The sequence below is a fragment of the Pararge aegeria genome, chromosome 10, assembly GCF_905163445.1.
Source record: "Pararge aegeria chromosome 10, ilParAegt1.1, whole genome shotgun sequence".
In the NCBI taxonomy this organism is placed as follows: Eukaryota; Metazoa; Arthropoda; class Insecta; order Lepidoptera; family Nymphalidae; genus Pararge; species Pararge aegeria.
In genome coordinates this window covers 18617217-18639411 of record NC_053189.1, presented here as the reverse complement: position 1 = coordinate 18639411, position 22195 = coordinate 18617217, and the positions used below count along the sequence as shown (strand labels likewise).

The 22195-nt window shown below is 39.7% G+C and overlaps 1 protein-coding gene across 3 annotated transcripts in view; it reads right to left on the bottom strand.

Annotated features, from left to right (window-relative positions):
• Positions 1-22195, bottom strand: part of LOC120626825 (diacylglycerol kinase theta) — a 50892-nt gene that overhangs the window by 5420 nt on the left and 23277 nt on the right. For 2 of the 3 annotated variants that reach the window (XM_039894586.1, XM_039894588.1), the window contains exons 2-13: positions 13535-13614; positions 12777-12879; positions 10746-10957; positions 10041-10209; positions 6934-7077; positions 5817-6069; positions 5051-5250; positions 4314-4526; positions 2967-3101; positions 1363-1537; positions 839-987; positions 210-386 (exon numbers count right to left, since the gene is read on the bottom strand). In XM_039894586.1, the coding sequence (XP_039750520.1) occupies positions 210-386; positions 839-987; positions 1363-1537; positions 2967-3101; positions 4314-4526; positions 5051-5250; positions 5817-6069; positions 6934-7077; positions 10041-10209; positions 10746-10957; positions 12777-12879; positions 13535-13614 (2010 nt within the window). Of the gene's footprint in view, positions 1-209; positions 387-838; positions 988-1362; positions 1538-2966; positions 3102-4313; positions 4527-5050; positions 5251-5816; positions 6070-6933; positions 7078-10040; positions 10210-10745; positions 10958-12776; positions 12880-13534; positions 13615-21077; positions 21794-22195 lie in introns of those variants that run through there. The other variant, XM_039894587.1, reaches the window with a different exon arrangement.

Here is a 22195-nt window from a genome sequence, read left to right as displayed (position 1 = left end):
TTACTAAGCAAACCTCTTATAAGCATTTGTTATTGAGCTATCCGCTCTTGTTTTCTTCAAAAATTTATTTCATCTATCAAATCTTAACATATATATTAGAAAGAATACCTCGATAATTTGACCGTCATTTCTTTTGTTGTCTGGATTGAGTTCATGCATGATAGACGATATCATCAAGTGCGAAATCTCTTTATAATAGAGATATGTACCTGGAAGTTGCTTTGAGACTTCTTTGGGTTCATCTTGCTTATCCTCGGGGTGGAAGACGACGGTCCATCGGTCGAGGCGGATCTCCTCGGCATCTATGACGTCCCGGAGTAGGGATAGAGGGTCTTCGCACCCTGTGTAACCGGAGCCCCACCTTAACACGCGGGCTAAATCGTTGCCTGCACATAAATTGGAATATACTATACCTTAGCATTCAGTGAACAATGTTTTAGTATTGTATTTTGGTAGCCGCATTTTTGATATGGATTTGCTAAAATATACACCTATCAGTAGTACGCCTGCCGGCTTTGTTCGTATTTATATGTAATTCATGTGTTAATTTTAACCTTATTAAACAAATAAAAATGAAGTAATTTTGTGAAGATTAGTAAGTCAAACATAGGAAACAAACTAGCAATAAATAAACTAATAAACAGATATAGGTATTATTCTTCAAAGCTGATTCTTCAATAATTTTTACTCAGGATCACTTATCACAAAAGAGTTATTTTATTATTGTGTTCAAAATAAATTGCATCGTCGTAGACTACTAAATCCTCGAACAATCCTACCAAATCCTTCAACCTAGATTTACAGTGTTTCATGGAAATAGATAATATGATATATTTACCGGTGCCAAGAGGCACAATGGCGCAGGGGGGGTTGGAGCACTGGGAGTCCTGGCCCACGTTGTCGAGGCATTGCAGCACCCAGCCGATGGTGCCGTCCCCGCCGCACACCAGGATCTTATAATTAGGTATGTGACGAAACACGTATAACCTGTGAGCAGAAATTATGATCCATAGTTAAAAGATCAAACTACGATTAGTCTGCTTAATGTTTTTGTAACTTTTTCGTATTCAGTTTAAAACATTGAACAAGTTCAATGTGTGTTCAATGTGTGTTCAATCAAAACATCGTTATAGTTTAGCTAAAATAATTCTTAATACAAGAAATATGCTGATCATGGTTAAATTTAAAGAAGATGCAGAAATATCGCAGCAGTTCGTACAGAAGAGAGAGCACGAGCACCAATTGCATTGGTTCCGTAATCTCGGTCTATCTAAATCAAAAACCACGCCAGGAAATTTTCTTTCAGTTACTCATTGCTTAAATATAAGGAAGTCGCTGCACAGAAGATGAATGGTGACTTACCCTGGCAGCGGCCCTCCGTTTTCTAGATCGAACACTTGGTAAGGGTTGAGGAGCTTGCGGAATGAGGAAATGAGCTCGAGGCCCTGACAACCTCCAGACTTCACGTTTACAAACACCAGCAGGGGTTTCACGCCCGCTGGTACCATTGACGGTTCGATGCTGGGTAGCAGCATCACTGTCGAAAACATAATACGATTAAAATCCATTCAAAGATTTGGAAACGATGCTTTCTGGAAATGGTGGAGAATAGGTAGGAGGCAAATAGAGGTTATTGAGATCGTCTCATCTTTTTTTTTCTACATTATACATGACGGCGCCTCTGACGCGATATTATTTTTAAAAACAATGACGTCAGCAATACTGACGTCATTTTCGTCGTCGTTATCGTAACTTTCCATGTTAGCAGTAATAAGGACTTGTTATTCTAAATAATTGTTTATTTCACTTAAATAAAGTTATCACAACAATATAGAGCTCTGCTCGGTTTGGCTACTCGTGCCAGAATGATCCGCAAGACACTGAACACTCTGTATTTATAAAGAACACCCAGGTGGGGTGATAAGCAATCTGTTGTTTACAGGTGGTGTACATCAATTAGCTAATGATCTTTAATTATGAGAATAACAATTACAATTTATCTTTAATCAATTTAGTTTTTAGGGTAATCAATTTAGAAACTTCATATGTCGTTGCGCCGATATACATATTACCATATCATCATCATCATCATGCCAATCATGAGACCTACGTCTACCGCTGGACATAGATCATTTGTAGGAGGTTCCAGCGGGACCATACGACTCGTGTGATGTCATCTATCCAACAATGCTGCGTTTAAAGACGCAAGGTCGCCATTCCAGCACCTTGGTAGTTGATACCTCATCGTCCATCAGCTTTATAATAATAAATAAAATAAAATAAAAATAAAAAGCCTTTTATTTCTTGCATTCCATAGTACAATTTCATTTACAGTGTGCATATAGAATAGATTAGAAATAGATTAGATTAAAATTAATGTGATTATGATTAGCAAATAATTACAATGTAATAATAATATATTCAAATCCATTTTATTTTTGTAGTTTCATTTAAAAATGTATAAGTAAATTCATTAGTTGTCGATTTAAGTTAGTGTTAGTGTTATAATTTGCATAGCTTTATAATACTTACCATCAAATCACAGTTTTCAAGTAAATTAATTTCTCACCGGATGTAGTTAAAATACGAGTGAGGGTAGGTAGATTAATAGGTTCCCCATGATCATCATAAGCCTAAAGTCTTATAATCTGAGGCTATATGGTTCTGTCTGCTACACAATGAAGAGATATAGAGCTAGTATCAACTACACGTCTCCAAAGTAAGGTTATATTTATAAGATACTAGTTAAGCCCGCGTTCTTAAAAGTGTTTTTTTTTGAGACTTTTTTAAATACCGTGGTAACCGTCTGTTTTTCTGGATTTTCTGGGTACTCTCCTTTCTTATAACTAACTCTATGCCAAAAATCAAGTCGATGAGTTGCTTAATTACGCCATAAAGTAAGGACAAACAAACAAACCCACTTTTGCATTTAAATTATTAGTATGGACATGGTCTACGAAACTCACCTAATAAATGCTTATCTTCATATTTGGCCTCTCGGAGCGCATAGAGGGCGCGCACAGCTTTGCTCGCGTCCTCGTACGTGATCACCATCGACCCGTACTCGTAGTAGATGGGCCCGATTGATGTGAACTTGTTATCTAGAGAGCAAGAAATAACTAATTGCCAATCAAGAACTAATTTCCTTGTTAGATTAAAGCTTTTCATATAAAGTATCGAGTAAGCAGTAGTTCAGACTATACAAAGGTTTGAAGTAACACTTTTCCTTACACGAGTTGATAAAAATTGTAAACATTAAACGACAATTGCCGTCTTCCCGGATATCCGCCCGGGAGATGAAGTATTCCGCTAAAAGCGCTTGCGAGACCTCTATTGCTTCTGTAAACTTATTTCAAGCATATTAATGAAATGTGAATTTTATTTGTATTCCAAGTCGCTAAACAACTGAAACAAGCTTGAATATAACCTGAAAATTTAATTTTAATTGACTAGCTTGTGTTACCCTTTATGAGTTGTTATTCTTTAACAGTTTGGCTTCCAGCAGAACTAACTTTTCCATGAAAATTAAAATGTTTTAAACAAACGCTTAACACACGTCCTGTAAGTCCGTTAAGTCGGTTCTAAATTTAATTTGTTCTCGATCAGGGGAATTAATTCAGCGTTATTCATAATCTATTGGATTGGCCGTGTGAAGAACAAGAGAAGCAAGTGTTATGTAGTAGCGGTTTTTCGCGACTAAATTCAAACTTTAATTGCTATTCTTTGAAAAATACTCCGACACCCCGATATAACAGATTACGACAGAAATCAGATATACCGTACTGAAAAGATAAAGAATCACAAATTTGTTCCATAAAATAATGACTGCTTATTACATTTTTATTAAAAACAAAATTAGAATTAAAAAAAATATTTAAAATTTAAGAATTAATTTGAAATTTCGACAACTCAACTCCGCATAGTACATATATTCAATCATATAGCCTGGCGAAGCGTCGCTACTGCCTGTATCGCCACTCCAACAATCAGGTTTACCCTCGTATACAGATGTTTCACATCAAAACATCAGAATATATGGCATTATCATTCTTATAGATTAACTCGTAGTAGCAGTGGCGCTAACATAAGACGAGTAAATCGCTTGTGGAGTCACCGTAGTAAGGCTTTATCTTCTCCCACAGCTTTATTAACTCTCAGAACACTGGCGAACAAGTGCAATAATAAACGGAGTCAAATTTCTCTTTTTCCATGTTCCCGTGCTTTACCAGATGGGCACGTTAGTTATATCCCTCGTCAGGGGATATAATTTTTGTCTCCTGTCTGTGGTGCAGGGCTAGCAGGACGGCACTCACCGGCGCCGAGGAACTCGACGAGGATGTTCTCGTAGTTGCGCTCGGAGAGGCCGGGCGGCAGCGACGCCACGAACAGCGCCAGCGTGGGCCCGTGCGGGTCGCGGCGCGGCTGCAGGTAGAAGCGCGCCAGCTCCATGCGCCGCACCGAGTCGCGCGCCAGCCGCACCAGGATACGCCACGGCCGCTCCTGCTCCTCCAGCACGCGCTCCGACACTGCGCAAGCACAAGGTCATCAGCGCCCCGGGCCAGCTAGATTGGCCGCTCCATCAATAAAGGCAAAATATCACAATACCCAACAGTTTGCTGATTGACATACATATACTCGTACTACGACGCTACATCGCTATCTAGCCCCAAAGTAAGCGTAGCTTGTGCCATGGGTACTAAGATGTCATAAATATTTATAAAATACGGATTAACACCCCAGACCAAGAAAACATTGATGCTCATCACACAAACGTTTTCCAGTTAGCAGGCAGTAGGGTCGCCGTCCACTGCGCCAATTGCCCGTCAAATGATGATGATGAATGAAGGAACTAAACAGGCATATTATAAATAATTAAACTGAATTATTTATTAAGGTTAAAACGTCGTGTACGTTATTGCAGTCGAAGGCTAACTTTTAGTTGAATAAAGAAAAAAATATGGAATTCCATTTCTAATTCATGTGTTAACAAAAGTGTTGAATGGAAATATCATTGGGAAAATAGGGTCCTCATAAGAATGGAAATGCCTACCCCCACGGTCAAGTAGGATCTCGGAGCAGCGGTAGTCCAGCGTGGCGCTGGCAGGGTCGAGGCCGAACCGCGACAGCGCGGCAGCCATGAGATCAACTACGGCATGCTCGCCGGAGCACGTCACCGTCACGAACGTGTCCCCCGCGCCCGCCACCCGCCCCGGGTACACACGCACTTCACCCCCTCCTGTCTCCGGCTCTCTAAAATGGAATGCACGTTTACTGACCAGAATTTTCATACTGCAGAAATAATGTCTTTTTATTTTCTTCTTTACCTACGCAAAGTATGTCTACTTTACGAAAGGTTAGCCTGCTAGAAAATGCCTTTACGCATTAAGATTTGCCTATGTACACGGTACTTCTTTTGTTACCGTGCAATATATTATTACAATTAAAACAATAAACAAAAGAGTCAGTTCCGTAAAAGTACAATTTGGTGGACACTTCGCTAAATAGCGTTTGTAGTTGATGGTTTATACACAAAAATGCTATCCAATCGTACAGGGAAGCCATTCTTATACTATATATTCATAAATCCTCACTCAATCTATATATTGGTTAGATGTCACTCCAGATTAAAAAATAATGATTATTATAGGTTTCATTGACCATTGATTGTCGCAACATACAAACAATTATAAAAAAGCCATCGTGGTCACAGGTACACCTCCTCAGCTCTGGCTTGTAGCACCAGGGCAGTAGGTACCTGCTAACAGCCAAGGAATACGGCAACGCTGATTCTCAGTAGGGAACTTAAAGGGAATTACTTGAATCGTAAAAATAAAGCTGGTCTCTTGTTTGGCAGCCTGGTAACCCTGGCGAGTGGCGTGGGGTCCTTGAGCGGAGGCTCGTCACCGGCGAGCGCGTCGGTCAGCTCGAACTGGTCGGGGTCACGCGCCACGTGGAAGGCTCGCAACGCCGCCGCCACCAGCTCGCGCTCCCTAAAGTTGCGGCCCACCACCACTGGGCGGTACAGCCGGCGCGACCACGCCGCCTCTCCGTCGTACACCTTTACCACCTCTGGGGAATATGCGGCAGTTAATGCTGTGTGTGTTTTTTGAAATACCGTATATAATAGTAATATTTAACATATTTAAAGAGATTAAGAGATTATATCCCCCGAATAGCCTGAAAAGCTTTTGGATAAAATGTACGAGACCACTTGTGCAGATACTGGTAGAGAATAGAAGAAGATTACCCTCGTTTATTATTACACGCATTGATTTAGTATGTTACTCTCTGACTACCATGTCCACTCTTGCGCCAATGCTCGAATCATTTAACAATACGATCTCGACTCTTCCTTTAACAATTACTATTCTTTGTTTGTGAGCCGAAATGATCGATAGCAAATTTTCTGTCAAACTTCGAAAGTCCCATCCATTTACTGAATTGGGCCAACGTTGGCAATCCAGCGAAATCGTCTTACAAAAGATGCTGCTATTAAATCATATATTATTCGCAGCCACTTGTAATAGGAAATTAAGAGTATTTTAAGTAAGGCGAGACGGCAGTGGGTCTCCGGGACGGTTATATTTACGAAATTGCAGATTTGAAGTAGTTGATCATTCAATATCCAAGAACAAAGAATGTATATATTATTAGCCCACACCTCAGTCGTTTAAATATGTTGAAGGAAGTTTAATCAATGGTTTTTTTTATCTGTACTTAATATATAATACCAGTACGATTGAAAAATCATTATGATTATTATGATTTATTGAGGAAGGTTGTAGGCTATGTTTCTGTAAACTGCGTCCCGTAATTTGGACAGGACAAAGCTAGTATAAAATAAATCGACGGACATTTATTGATTTTATTTATTAGTTTAATATGGTTGTGTCCGCAGAATTCAAAAGCGTATCGCTGGACTTCTAGAGCTACCTTCATCCCGGTCGTCCGGCGTGCGGTCGCGGTGCTGCTTGTGGTCGGGTCGGTGGTCCTGGTCGGCCGGCGCGCCCGTGGAGCCGCCGCCGGAGCCCGAGCGGCCCTCGCAGCCCGAGCTGAACTCCTCGCTCACGCTGCGCGCTGCGGACACACATACGTATCGCACACGCTGCCACGTGCCTCTGGCGTGTTAGCGGGAGGGAACCTTTCAAGTCTGTCTGTCCGCGTCGATACGCTTTTTTTTCTATTCCACTACGAGTTAGCCCTTGGTTGCAATCTCACCTGATGGTAAAGTAGTCTAAGATGGTAACGGGCTAACCTGTTAGGGGTATGGCAGTTGTATTGAATTCATACCCCTTATCGGTTTCTACGCGACATCATACTGGATACCGTACGTTAAATCGCTTAGCGGCACGATTTTGTCGTTAGGGTGGTAACTAGCCACGGCTGAAGCCTTCCATCACACAAAACGTTTAACTAAGTATAAGTTATTTAAAAAAAAAACTGGATTTCCTACAAGGTTTGAGGTTTGCGAACCGCCTATGATCGGTGTCTATTGCGAGTCTTATGAAATATTATATTTAAAAATACAAACACTTTTGAGATTTAGTGTCTACGGTCTGTTGGTTTCGTAATTTACTTAAGTAGGTAATTAGCGAGGAGACAGGACAAAAATTCACTGGAATTCATTAGTTCGATATGACTAAGATAAGTGGCAGGATTGATAAACTTAGATACTCGGATAACATGGTTGCTCTTGAATTCATTGCCGCATTCTTTTTAGACCTGAAATCGACTACTAATAATGATTTTAAAGCGTATTTTAAAACAGAAATTAGCCGAGTATCTAAACCTCAACACACATTTAAAACATTATTATAAAAATTTGTGTATTTAAAACATTTTTATTGCGTAGCACATAAAACATAAGGCTTTGTTTTAATTCAACATTTTTTTAGTAATAATCGTATTATTAACTTATCGAAAACACATTGCTTATTATTTAGTATAGTTTGTTAATTGTTTTTTTATTCAAATTATAACACAGAACTAAGTAACACATTTTCTGCACATAAAATCTACGCAGCGTTTTCTCTAATGCACCATTTCTGAGGAAGTTTCTAAAAACACATTTTTGGCAAATCACACTCACGTACGTTCTGACCAAAGTGCAGTATCAGATCGGAATTCTATTGAATTTGTAAATAAACTAAGCGTAAATTCAAGACATGGCTTCTCGCATCCTCGTAAAATTTGGAGACCACTACGTAGGCTGCAGTTTTAGACATAATTTTGGCGTGATTGATGACGATCTACCGAAACATTTTCCCAACATTGCTTATGTAAGTATTATCTGATCTACGACTTTTTCGATACTCCAATGGCCACCAAGTTTGAGGACATATTTTAAATCTGATAGTAACTAGGTCTTCCAGGATATAAACTGTTTAAATAATAGTGCACTTTGGCCCACGGGAGGTGGTGCTACATTGACTTAGTGGACATCTAGTGTGTAGGAACACCGGCAACACCCAGCTAAATACCCAACGACAGTGTACTGTGCAAGTTACCTTGAATTAATGCCGGAAGATTGCTGCAACAGGAGCATCCTTGACTTCTCCAGACTTTAAAGCGATATGGAGAGATGAAAGCTCAAGACTTTGAAGGACACTTCCAAAATTAAAAGCTTTGTGCTCCGCGACTCTACTGATAACTGTAGTGATTCTAGCGTCATGACTGAAGACTTTGCTGGTCTAGAAGTGGATGGTTCAAAGTGTTGACAAAGAATTGAACAGTGAATTTGTCAAAGAGGTATAGGTATTTCGTTTATGATTTGAGAAGTTTTGGGTTTTAATAAGTTACAGATTGAGAATTTGTTAATTCTGAGGCATTACTGTTAGTTTGATCGTATGAATAATGTTTTGTATGATGAGCTTTCTCGAAAGAGTGCAAATGTTTAAAGTATGAACGTGTAAGACAAGCTGTTAAGCGAAAACTGAAGAAAACCTTTCTGACATGCATGTTAACATCAAAAGACTATTCGTTTTCCATAACTTAAAAATAGATTTATAAAATTTGCCTTTACAAACAGAAGAAATGCTGAAGGTAGTTCAATATGTTAGGTGGAATAGTCTTCCGATGAAGCTTTTTCCCAATTATTCTGTGAAGCAAGTGTGGTCGTAAAGCAGGAAAAAAGCTGTAACTGCAAAGGTCTTAACAGAACTTTCACTGAGTCATTAAAAGGTATATTTATCATTCAATAGTTTACAGATGCCTTCCGCTAAACTTGTGCAAATCTACGATCGCGACCACGGTAAAGTTTCGTAGCAAGGTCAATCAATGAATAATTTGTTATTTAATAGCTTTTTAAATTCCAATGATGCAGTCTAAGATGTTAACGGGCTAACCTATTAGGGAGTAAGGCATATTAAAACCATACCCCTAATTAGTTTTAGGCAGCACGTCTTCGTTGGTAAGGTGGTAACCAGCGACGGCCAAATCCTCTCACCAGACAAAAGCTAAGTGTGATTGGCGTTGCAAATTTTAGTTATCTACTGTTATTCGATTCCAAGATGATGGAAACGGGTTAAGTGTTCCATTTTTAATATTCACGAACCACCATTATATAAGAGTCAGTCAGTCAGTTAGGGCTGTATAAACTGTGCCGAGATCTAACTGGGTCTAATATTGTCGATGTATTTGTATTTTTGTTATGACATCGCAGAGCCAGTGGGCACAGAGCTATGGGCTGGAGTCAGCGTCGTTCTGTTAAGCGGCAAGCCTGTGGGTACCTCGCGAGTACGGCGGAGACGCGCCACCGTGCGGGCTGCAGGCGGCCGGCAGCAGGCGGCGCGCCAGCGTCACCAGCCGCGCCGGCGCCCAGCCGCGACGCCGCGCTGCCCAAAGACACCGCTCACTGTGCCGCCCAACGCGCGCCCCAGCCCCGCGCCGGCTCGGCTGCGGCGCAGTATAACCAACGCCAGCACTACAAACAACCCTCGGCCGCTGCGCTTACCATCCGGAGAAATTACTGTCCTTTCGTTTCGTGCTCGCATCGGTTATACTGAGCTAGGGCTGGGCCACTGGGACGGGTGGACACTTACGGCATCCGAAGTCGCGCTGTGAGGGCGGCGGGCGCACGTGCACGCCGATGATGGCCTCCATGGGCACCTCCGTGCGCGGGATGGACACCGCCGACGGGGGCAGGAAGATCGGCTGGAGAGCGCCGAAGTTGCACTCCTCAGGTATCAGGGCGCGGCAACCGGCGTGACACTGTTCCAGATCACATTTAGGTAAGCTCTCTTGAAACAGCCATCAGTTGAATTAATTTCAATTATTGAAGGACATATAGGTTCAGAAGCAAATATGACTAAAAGGCCAAACAGATTAACGAATCGGCCGCACCTGGAACACAGACATTAGTGGAGAGAGAGATAGAAAGAAAAAGAATAGTCTTCAGGGGAATAATCAGTTTGTTTTATGTTAAGCCGACATATTTCTTGAGGACCTAATGGGTTAGTCATTGGGTATATCACAAGAAGACATCGTTAGAGTGCAATAATTTTTGTCGTTGTTTTTAACGCTTTCGTAGGCATCTTTTGCGGAGTTTTTAGTGATATTTTCCTGGGATAAGGTTGTATGTTTTGAGGAGACCATATTAGTTACAAGTGGTACCTATTGTTGTTAAGGCTTAGTTTTTAAGCACGTTGCAGTTGGGACAGTGGAAGGAGCGTCGATCGCGGTGAACCCGTATCAAGTAGTTGGGAACACGCGAGTGACCCTCAGGCGGGTAAGTGGAGGCGTCTCACCGTGCTGCCGCACCACTCGCATCTGTAGCCGGTCAGGCACTCGGCCGACCAGCAGGCGCGGCGGCAAGCGGCGCATTTGGAGTTGGCGGGCAGGTTGCCCTCGCGCCAGTGGTGCACGTGGCGCGGCTCGCTGCCCGCGCAGTACGTGGCGTTCTCCTTGCAGTCCGCCGCCGCGAAGTCCACGCACTCCCCGTGCACGAAGTACTCGCATACTGCGGGAGAACATGCTGGTGAATAAGCGCACTCGGACTATCTACTCCACTCAAAGAAGCGTCCGTAAGGTAGTGTGGCACTGCGCCGGCTCGTGCGGACCACTTCAGATACAGCCAAAAATCAAAATATGAGCGCAGCAGTGCCCTTTAAAAATCGGCTTGTCATTTTCATATTAGCTGATAACAACACAGGCCGGTCAGTATCAGGAACAGATATCGACCCGAATTTTCTTATACAACGTGTAACTGAATTACGAAGTAATGTTGATAGAGGCATAAGCATATTTATTTTTCCATAAAAACTAATTCAAAACATTCTTAGTGATTACTTATGAAAACCCCATTGAAGATAAAAGACCGACATGTGCATAGTACCTACGCTACGCGACGCGTACCTAATAAAGTGACAGGACAAACATGATCTAATTTTGCTTAAAATCTATAAGGTTTTCGGTTTTACAGATAAGTTATACATTATGTTATATGTACCTCTAAAGCCCGTGAAGTATTATTTCGGTTTTCATTTACACGTTGTATTTAGCGAGTATCTTTATCGACTTATGTGAAAACGGTCAACCTCTCATACCCCGCTCGCGATGTCCGTGTAGCCGTGCGTTAAATGTTCTGTTTCTCTAGAGCTTAGAGGGGCAAAATGAGGTCGCAGGGCAGCAAAGGTAGGTACTCAGGTAAACACGTAGAATACTTTAGCGTGTGCACACCCCCTTCGAGCCAGTGTACGATGTCAAGTGAACTACAAACATTTGGACACGAAATGAACTACAAACAAAACACAAAGAGTATTCCGGCCTATTTTCCTCAACTTCTACCTTTTGAAAAGTCTAAACTTTTAGCAAATACTTATTAGCATACGTTGCACAAAATGATAAATTAACGTACAAACAGCTGTTTATACTGGGGTGTATGTAGTCTCAAGTCCAGTCCTCCGTTATAGCGAAACCTGTCGAAAAATGCCATGTAATTGATTAACGTGGGTGTTATAGATAGAGATTATTTAAGCTGTTATCATAGGCAATATGACTTTAGAATATGGATTTAAAATAGCAAATGGAGACAAGCTTCAGCTCTGCGCGGGTCATCATCCTCTGCATCCTTTTGAAGTTTTACTTCTGGGCTCTGGACCCCTTTTTAATTGGGAATCAAAGATTAACCTTCGGAATAATTCGGAACGAAGCGTCGTGCTTCCCGAATTCGGGACACAGTCTATTTAACGGGATAACAGGCCCAACTTGGGAATCGAACCCCGGACGTTGATATCCATGTCGAATATGAAAACCACTAGAAGAACTAAGTGATCGTATGCAATAGGGTTACTCGCCGTGATCATAGACCACAGTCATACGGGGCCCATTGGCAAAAGTAGTGATATTTCAACTAATAGGTCTTTAGCAACTCTTCGATCGTTATATAGGTACAAAAATGAACTTTATTCAAGAAGGCTTTCACAAGTTTTTATAGTGGTATCGTTTGCTAGATAAAATCTATCGGTTTGTAAGCGCTGCTATTGTAGAGTTGAGTGGAGTCGATAGCTGATCAAGACAAGCTAATTGGTCACACTTTAATCAATAAAATGGTGCCCTAGAATGGATTAATCTGAAAACTCATCCGGCCATAAAAAAAATAAAGCATAAACACATTATCCAAATAGTTAAACATTTTTAAATAAGTGCATGATATAAATATGTCTAAATTAATAAACATTGATTCTTTTGGATTTTGAGGAAATTGTGGTTTCAAAAATTCGGGGTGTGTATGGGAACCAAGTTAGGTAAACGCCGCTGGGTACATCGGGGATACTCACTCATACAGTGTAATGCTGGCAGTTCGTCAAGCCTCTTGCGACACACGGTGCAGAACTTCCGTTTGTGGTGAGTGGGCTCTGACCAGCAGTGAGCCACTGGGTTCTGTGCAAAAATAAACAATAAAATCTAAATAAAGCGCATTCATCCATCTGACCCATTACCGACGCACTACAGAGCTTCTTTGATTACAAAAATAAAAAAAATATAGATATGACGAAGAGAATTTAATTTCGAGACAATTTTTAATTGAACATTTCCCTACGAATAATTATTACAATTAATTACTTAATTTTATTATTATTATTTATTTATATTGCAGACTGTCTGAGCTCGCGTCCATCTTGTTACTTACATACTTACATAGTTGATACCTACATGCATCACATGTTTTCATCTTAAGAAGAAGTCTGTGAATTAAGAAGATTATGCATGGCTTTCTATAAATAAAAAAAAAACTGTTAAACACAAGTGACAAATAATTGCAGGTCAGTATTTACAGCAATTTTTTATTCACGTTCTGTACGCTAATAACCTAGTATTAAAAAAAAATTGTTTCATTGTTTTAAACTATTTATTTCGCAAAATAGCCTTCCAATTACAGTTTAGTATTTAAGTAGGTCATAGAGGTAAAAAATGTGTCACTGGAGTTTAATAGTTGTTAACAGCCGTGCTATTATTAGCTAGGCGGTCACACCCCATTGGGTTCGATGTCATTGCAAAATGAGTTTCATTACGTGAAGGTGAGGGTGTGTTTTACCTTTATGAGGCTCGGCGCCACCCCGCAGCACGGCGTCACCACTTGCCCCACGCATCGCTCGTGCACGATGAAGTTGCACACTGGAACAAAATGTTTATTTGAGCGACGGATCAATAACATAAGCCTCGGGCTAGCAAGTTGATCCTCACCCGAATACTTTGAGTCATAGATAACTAAAAACATCATATGTTATCCACTCCTCGTTTGATCTAATCAGACGGCCTCACGATAGTTAAAACCAAACAGAGTAGACATACTGATATTTAAAGGAAACCAAAGATCAAATAATAACCCCGTTTATTCCAAAAATATAAAATCTTACATTTAACTAATCTATGATATGTGTTTGAGGTACTTGATAAAATACTTGCTTAAATCTAACTTATCTAAGGTCTATTTTAATTGTGGTTACAGGGACAAAAGACTACAGTTTACAAGTACAATTAAAAAAGAACCGATTTTGTAATACACATAAAAAGCAGGAAAAACATGTTTTCTACAACATTTCTAAGTCCCTTGGCATCAACTTAGAAATGTTGTAGAAAACATATATAGAATACATTTTTATATTACATGGATTAAATTTTACGTTCTTTTTTGTCAAAAAGTTTTTCACATGCTCCTTCAATATGTGCCTATGATATTCGAAGAGTTTCCTCGATTTGTCCAGAATCCCTCCAATAGATCTTCATCAAATTAAAATGGGACAACCTGTAGGGTATGACATACAAAACAAAAACGCACCTCCAAGAACCTCCTAGAAAAATAGCACATCCAAGTGGTGACCTTATAACGAGAAGCAATCTCTTTCATCAACCAATCCAAACGGATTTTATAACTGAGAAATGTTCTGTGTGTCTACCTACAATATATGCGTCAAAACTTCCTCAGAAAACGTCGCTACAATGCCATGTGAACGTACCCTAACTGCTTCAATCTCTGTAGAATGGTCTTCGTCAGATTGCGTGAAATACGCAATTTAAGTTTGAAACGTAAATAAAATACATAAACAGGAACTTCCTCCTGCTTACATCGGCGGTGAATTTGACCTGTTTACAGAGTAGATAGCTGTTTTGGTCAATATATTAGTAAACCTTTGTTTATCACAGTTTCTACGAAGCAGAAAGTCTCATCATTGAGATAAATTCTAGTGTATTGATTTATTACAGAGCCTCTTTTGATGTGGGGATTATAAATAAATTAAGTGTTTATGTGAATTATAGTTACAAAGATAATGTAGACCGCCTGCAGCTTTGCACGCGGTTTCCCGGCATACCCTACTTTCTCGCGTATATTATAAATCCTATAAACAGAACTCTAGTTATTGGTGTTTTTATTTTGAATAAAACTACTATCCATCCACAAAGCACAATTATTTCTTAATTATAATGATAGAACCTCCTAAAATACAAAAAGTGAGTAAAGACGCAGCCTGGTATGCAGTGGAAATTGATACGAAGATTTATCGAAACATACAAATTTATCTAAACCTTGCTCTTTTTTTTTCTTTTTAAATACAAGTTAGCCCTTGACTGCAATCTCACCTGCTAATAAGATCATACAGTCTAAAATGGTAGCGGGCTAACCAGTTAGGGAGTATGGAAGTCATATCCCTAATCGATTTCTACGTAATATGTACCAGAATACTAAATTGCTTAATAGCACTTACTTGTCGGTAGGTTGGTAACTAGCTACAGCCAAAGCTTGACCAGGCCAGAGAAAATTCAAAAATAATAAATTAACAAATTGCCCCGGCCGGAAATCGAACCCTGGACCTCCTACTTGAATTCCGCCTCTCACAAGATAGAAAAATGAATGTTAAAATATAAAATGTAAATTTTTTATGTTGGAAAAGAGCAACTGCTGAGTTTCTTGCCGGCTTCTTCTCGGTAGAATCTGCCTTCCGAACCGGTGGTAGAGTCACTACACACGGACATACTTGACGTTTCAAAAGTGCTTGTATTAGGCCTACTTAAAATAAATGAATTTTGAATTTTGAATTTACAACCAATCGTTTCGCCAGGGTTTCCTTAAAGCTATGTTATCTGTGTATCGAATGTTGAAAAAAATTTATAAAACCTGTCTGCATTTCAGTCAGTCATTTATTGGTTAGGTTTGACCGTATTTACCGAATGGCATAATCGAGAAGATGCAGAATTTCCTAGCTGATGGTTTTCTTAATGATATCTATGCACCAAATTTCTCTTGTCTTGATGGTACACGTTTCAACTCCATATATAGGGAAATTCAAGGCACGGACAAGGTGTCTGGTTTTGCGTAGTACAAAAAGCCTATCTATTATTCGACGAGTGATTCCTGTCATTTTCAATTTCAAATGGTCAGTGAGGCTGCGCGATGTAGGTGTGGTAACCGACCCGACACCGCCGGCCGGCCTCACTCCACCCAACCTGACCCAGTTAATGATGAAACCCAAAGAAGTGAGAAAATTGCTACGCTGTGGGATTAAACGGTACCTATTTTTATAAAAGATTCACATAGGGGTAAAATTCTTAAATAACTTCTCTTTATATCATAACTTGCTAAACCAGGCAACGCGAAGCTATGTGTGATATAAAAGCTAAACGGAAACTCACTTTTTATATATATGTCTAGTTAGAATACTAAGCTAATTGGGTATTACTTCGTAAAATTGAAAAACATCTGTTCCCAACTACCTGAGACAATACTTAAAAAAATATGATCATTTTTACTAATACTTTTAATTGGAAAATGAGTTTGTTTGTTTGTAATTCATTTGCGATCTAATTAAACAACTAATCTACTTGATTTTTGTCACATCGTTAGTTGAAAGGACGGAGCGTAACAGGCTACTTTTTATCCCAGGACAATAAACGGTTGCCACGGGATTGGTGATATCATAATAAACGCGGGTGAACTTTTTTGTTCTTAAGAGGTTTATTCCCAAATTTAAATTTCATATAGATCTGATGAAGAGTGTCGTAGACAGAACGGAACTTTTAAAAAATGGCAGCAAATCAACCGCGATTTCATAACGAAACGGTTACGCAGATATATTCAGTATATTTACATTTTAGTTGGTATAAATACATTACTGAGTCGGTTTTATTGTTAAAAAAGATTCTACTTGTCCAGCGTTGTTTTGTCGCAGATGGATGGCAGTATGACGCCTGCCGCGCGCGGCGCGGCGCAGGTGAATGTCAGTGGCAGCCACCACTTGTTGATTCGGAACGGGGACAGAGCAGGGCGAGTGTCGGTCAAGTGCGCTGGGCGCGGGCAGCGACTGCACGCAACCGCATTCAAGTTCACATATTTTTAACACCAAACATCAATCTAAGTGTGCTATAAACTTATCAGCTTAATTTCGTCGAATTCCCTGGCGCAATGATGACTTCTGTAATTTTAAGTGGGGAGTTTTGAGAAATGGCTGAATTTATCTCGTCGACAGGTTTTTTATAGCTAGTTACGATCCTCCAAACATAAACCAGGCGATTAACCAGGTATTGGTTTAATTACAGCAGTTATACCCGGCTTTGGCTACATTTTCGGGGGCCGAGTTCAAATTCCAGGCCGCACCTATAACTTGTCTTAATTATATGATTTTTAAGCAAGTAAAATATCATTTGCTTCAACGGTAAAGGAAAACTTAATAAATAAATAATATATAATTTTAGAGGCCAAAATGAAAAAATTAACACCTACTTCTGTTACTAGACCAGTTTCCGTACTTGGCTTGACCTTGAAGCGTCCATTGTACGTGTAATAACTAAACACCAACCAAGAGTTCTCCATAATATTCTCAAAGGAGTGTGGAGTCCAAAAATCTGCACTGTAGATGACTTCTAGACTTCTCATTGTAGGAGAAGACCCCCGGCCTGTAGTTACTTTAACTGTCTTGCCCCTAACATGATGGCACAAGATAGCAGACCGCTTGGGCCCGATGTAGAACTGTTATTACTACTCTGCCCTGATGGCTCTACTTTATTTGATCTGAAGGTATTGGACTACATTGATTATTTATTATTTAGATGCCAGCTTGTCGTTAGGGTAATCGCTAACCGCCAGGCGATTGCAGCTGGTGGAAGTAGAATAAACAAAAAAACGTTCTGTCTGTTTGTCCATACGCCGAAAGTAATAGTGAATTATTATAAGCGAGTGTTTGATAGAGTCTTAGTTATATTAAATGTTTTACGTACACATTTTACCATTTTCAATCATATTACTTGTTTAAGATTTTACACTCGAATTGTAAGGTGAAGCTCGATATGGACGTGTGCCATTTTGTAAGTTGCATGCTGTATTTAGTTTTGCTTGTAAAGATTGCTCTTACCAGTCTGATTGCTATCTCTTGGTATCAGGCACGTCGTATTAAGCTTATGAAACCTGCAGGCACTAGGGCCCTTAGTGTAACTTATCGAGTCAACAAACTAAATGTTCATCATCATCGATCCTTAATGATGATGATGATGGTGAGTTCTACTAAAGGGCAAGGGTCTCCTTTCAGAATTAGTAAGGTTTAGAACTCGCCGGTCAAGTGTGGATTAGTGTACTTCACGCATTTTTAAGTACCTTATGGTGAACCCTCAGGCATGCAGGTTTCCTCACGATGTTTATTTTTACAATTAAAGAAAGTCGTATTTAATTGATTAAAACATACACTCCGGAAAAAGGCGAAAGTTTTAACCACAAGGCTATCACTGCAGCCGCTATTCACTTTACGCTAAGTTAATATGTCAAAATTATATAGAGTTGTAAACGTTTGATTTTACGTAAAAAATTACAGGTTTACGCTAAGTTATATGTGACGTTAGATAACATAAAACTTACGCGACAGCTTACTGCCACCGTACCGTTTGAGTTATACTTGACTGAAGTCTATAGCTAATGCAAAGTAGCTACCTAGCGAGCAACTTGTGACAAGCAGGACAATAACGTGGAGTGTGGTTTTTTCTTTTTAATTTGTAAACTTTTGTAACTACTTTTTTCAGCTAAATTACATCGATCGCAAAGATACCTACTAAAGACCAAACACTCAAAGAATGTCTTAAAAGAACTTGTGCCCTGCGACTCGTTTGATGTATGATGAACTAGAACAGTGAGGTGTACCAATACTGCTTTCGATGAAGCGTCATAAAGCTATAGAATGTATGTACAATATTTAATTAAACCTTAATAATATAATGCTACTTGTTGATATTGTTTACTTGTAACATATATAAATTCATGTCATAACAAAGTATCAACGATACTTACAAGGGTCATTACAAAAAGAAAACGCAATGTCTTTAGTGCGATTCCAATCATAGCATAGACAAGAGTCTCATCCCGGGATCGATAGTGGCGCGCACGCGCGGATCACGTCTCACGCATACAAGTGCCTGTTTCTCGAGCCTCGAGCCTTTGGGAATCTTTGCTTGCACCTCCGCAGCTTCGGCTCGCACGAATATTGTATCCCATCATTCCCCCTTGTGTATGTATAAAGGTTATTGTAGGGTGGCTACATTCAAAATTATTCAAACTATAATAATTTGACCATATACAGTTTTAGTTTCCAGATCATAATTTTAAGTTTAACAAAATAAAAATAGTTTATCGACAGAGATCGACGCCGCCACAAAAAACAAAAATATGCCAAAACCTTTGAACCGCTACCTCTTCGTCCCGTTTGCGGTGGAGACAACTGGTTGGTAGGGGCACTAAGAATTTATTTTATCCGGGAGGTTGGGTGCCGTTTGCGTAAAAGGGGCTGTGCTCCCCGCTCTGGGGATTAACTAGCCCAAAGGTTGTCCATTGCGCGGAAATGCTGCAGTCTTTTTGATGAGGCGTAAGCATGTTCTTCATTATTATTTTTGAAGTTGACATGATAAATTGTAGCTTTCAAATTTATTAATAAATAAAACAGTTTGTTTTCCAAAACTTTTACAGTTTTAACGAGATAGTAAGAAGAGAACCTTCTTTTAGATGTAGTGGTACTACACCTGTATCTGAAGAATCTGATATATTATTGACTAGCTGTTGCCCGCATTTTCGTCCGCGTTTATTACATATTTTTACAAATCTTATAGGAAACTTTCGATTTTCTGGGATAAAAATGAAATTCTTTCTTATGTTTCTTCTGGATAAAAATTACAATGAAATATGTATATGTTACTCTACTATGTTACTCTCCGTCCTTTCAAGTAACTACGCCAGAAATCAAGTTTATTGGTTGCTTTGTTAGGTCGCTAAGTATATAAGTAAGGTTACATCGTAATTGCAATAAAAAAGGTGTTTGTTTAGCGTGATAGTCTGATCCATATTATGTACATTTGGGTGGGCATTTCGTGCATTTCCGCGGCCACAAAAGACTGATTATATTAGGAAAACTCATACGAAAATTCTGATTATATTTAAGGGGGTTTTCTAATAAATTAAAGGTAAGGTATAAATACAACGCACTGGAAGAACTCGTTTATTTTGTATGTATGTATGTATGTATGTATGTAGTGACTCTACCACCGGCTTGGAAAGAAGATTCTACCGGGAAGAACACGGCAAGAATCCTAGCATTTGGTCTAATTTTGAAAGCTTATGTCACTGGATGCCGGATATAATGACGGTGCTACTACAATCAGTTTAACTAACATAGCCATGGTTATTACTTAAATGATTAATTTACTTTCTAGTCAGTTTTCTTATAATCGTCATGTCATACCCATTACATGAGAAGTCAGAAGGGGTTAAGACTGTAGTCCACCACGCTGGCCCAGTGCGGATTGGTGGACTCCACACACCTTTGAGAACATTATGAAGAACTCTCAGGCATGCAGGTTTCCCCACGATGTTTTTCTTCACCGTTGAAGCGAGTGATATTTTAATTACTTAAAACGCACTAACTTAGACATCATAGAGGTAAGATAGAGGGTTTGGAAGTAGAATTCTCTCCTCCTCGCAAGTGAAATCGAAGTCCCTCCCATTGGAGTATCACTGCAAATAAATAATTCTTATAATATTAAACATTTAAGTCCTTTACGTTTATGAACTTTGGATAATATAGGGAATTTACAATAAGTTTGTACAGGAGAACTTAAATTATTTTGACTTGCCAGTTATGATGCAATCTATACACTTAATTATGTAAATAAAAAATCACGTAACTGTTCGCAAACACCATCAATTGAGAATTTGTACACAACATTACATTTCTGTTTTGATAGGCGAGAGTGTTTTTATATATTTTTGAAAAATCAGAGCATAAAGTTCATTGCGTTCAGTGGTATTTTTAGTTGATAGTCATGAATAAATGTAATGTACTCTTTTAAATTATTTTGTACCCATGTACGAGAACATATAAACAAAAGTTTAACAAATAGATATTTATCTTAACCAATCAATAATAATGTACCTTCCAGATAAAATGCTGTGCCATACAAAATCAATAATCGGTTTTGTTTGTACTGGTGAGCTTTTTGCTTAACCAAAGAAGATACTAAAATTTTGTCAGATACCTGCTTAACGCTGAGGTTATACGGAATAATTAAAATTTATAAAAATCGACGTAACACTCGAATGTGAAGATACTCACTTGTCTGTGGATGACAGAATATCCTTCCGCCTTTCTGCAGCGCTGTGCTAAACACATCCGTAATACGTGCCATCATCTTATCACAGGACATTTTCATTGAGTCGCCAAACACCGAACACTTCAATTACTTACTTACACTTAAAGAAATAGATAGTCAAAGTATATCAACACAGTTTGTGAAATCTTCCGAATTTAGTTTAACCGCGGAAGGGCAGTCAGACGGATTAAGGAATCAGAATCAGTAATGTAGTGTACAGCCGTGGTTCACACGTCACAGTATATTTAAATACCCGCGGGGCGGGGCCGCGCCGGAATAGACGTGCGGGCAGCCCGTTCGGCACCACCTCCTGTGTCAGGAACTGCCATTTCATAGTTAAAATGTCACTGGAAACGTCCCTGACTTCCTAAAACCCGATAAATGGGAGTTTTATGAGGCAGTTCTACTCCCGGCCAAAGTAAACATGGGAATCGAAATAGTTCGAGGGCATTAGCCTTTTGGATTTCTGAAGTTCAATGTTTGAGGATTGAGCTTGCTTTCGGCCAATCATGAGTAGCCATTTTTGGGATAAGGAACATGCAACGGAACCCTGTAAATCTGAAATTTATTATGTCGGAGCATTATCTTTTGAATTTGAAATTTTAAAGTAAATCTTGAAGGTTTTAGAAGAATTTTGAGCAGCCATATTTGTGGTTATAGCAGCACAAGAAGGGCTTTGAATGTCAAAGGAGGAAGGTGATGATCCGCGATTTTCGTTAAGCAAGTGTTTAATCTCGATCAACACGTGCGCTCAAAACAAAACACGCGGGTGCACTGGGGTGCGGGAGGTGAGGCGGCTGCATGGGGCCGCGGGAGGCGGGGTGTGGGCCTGCGCACGCGTCGGCCGTCCCGCCTCGTGACGTGTCACGTCTGGTGCATGTCTCCACTTCATCGTTGTTTTCCGTCATCGGCATTACACTTGTGACCCGCTCTTGGCCGACGACTGTCACCTTTTAAGCGTTCGTTGAATGATACATCCTCGAAACTATATACCTACTTTCATCATACGTTACGATGACAAAATGGTTGTTTAATTGTCAATTGAAAAACTATAAAACTTAAACTTGTAAAATACTATTCG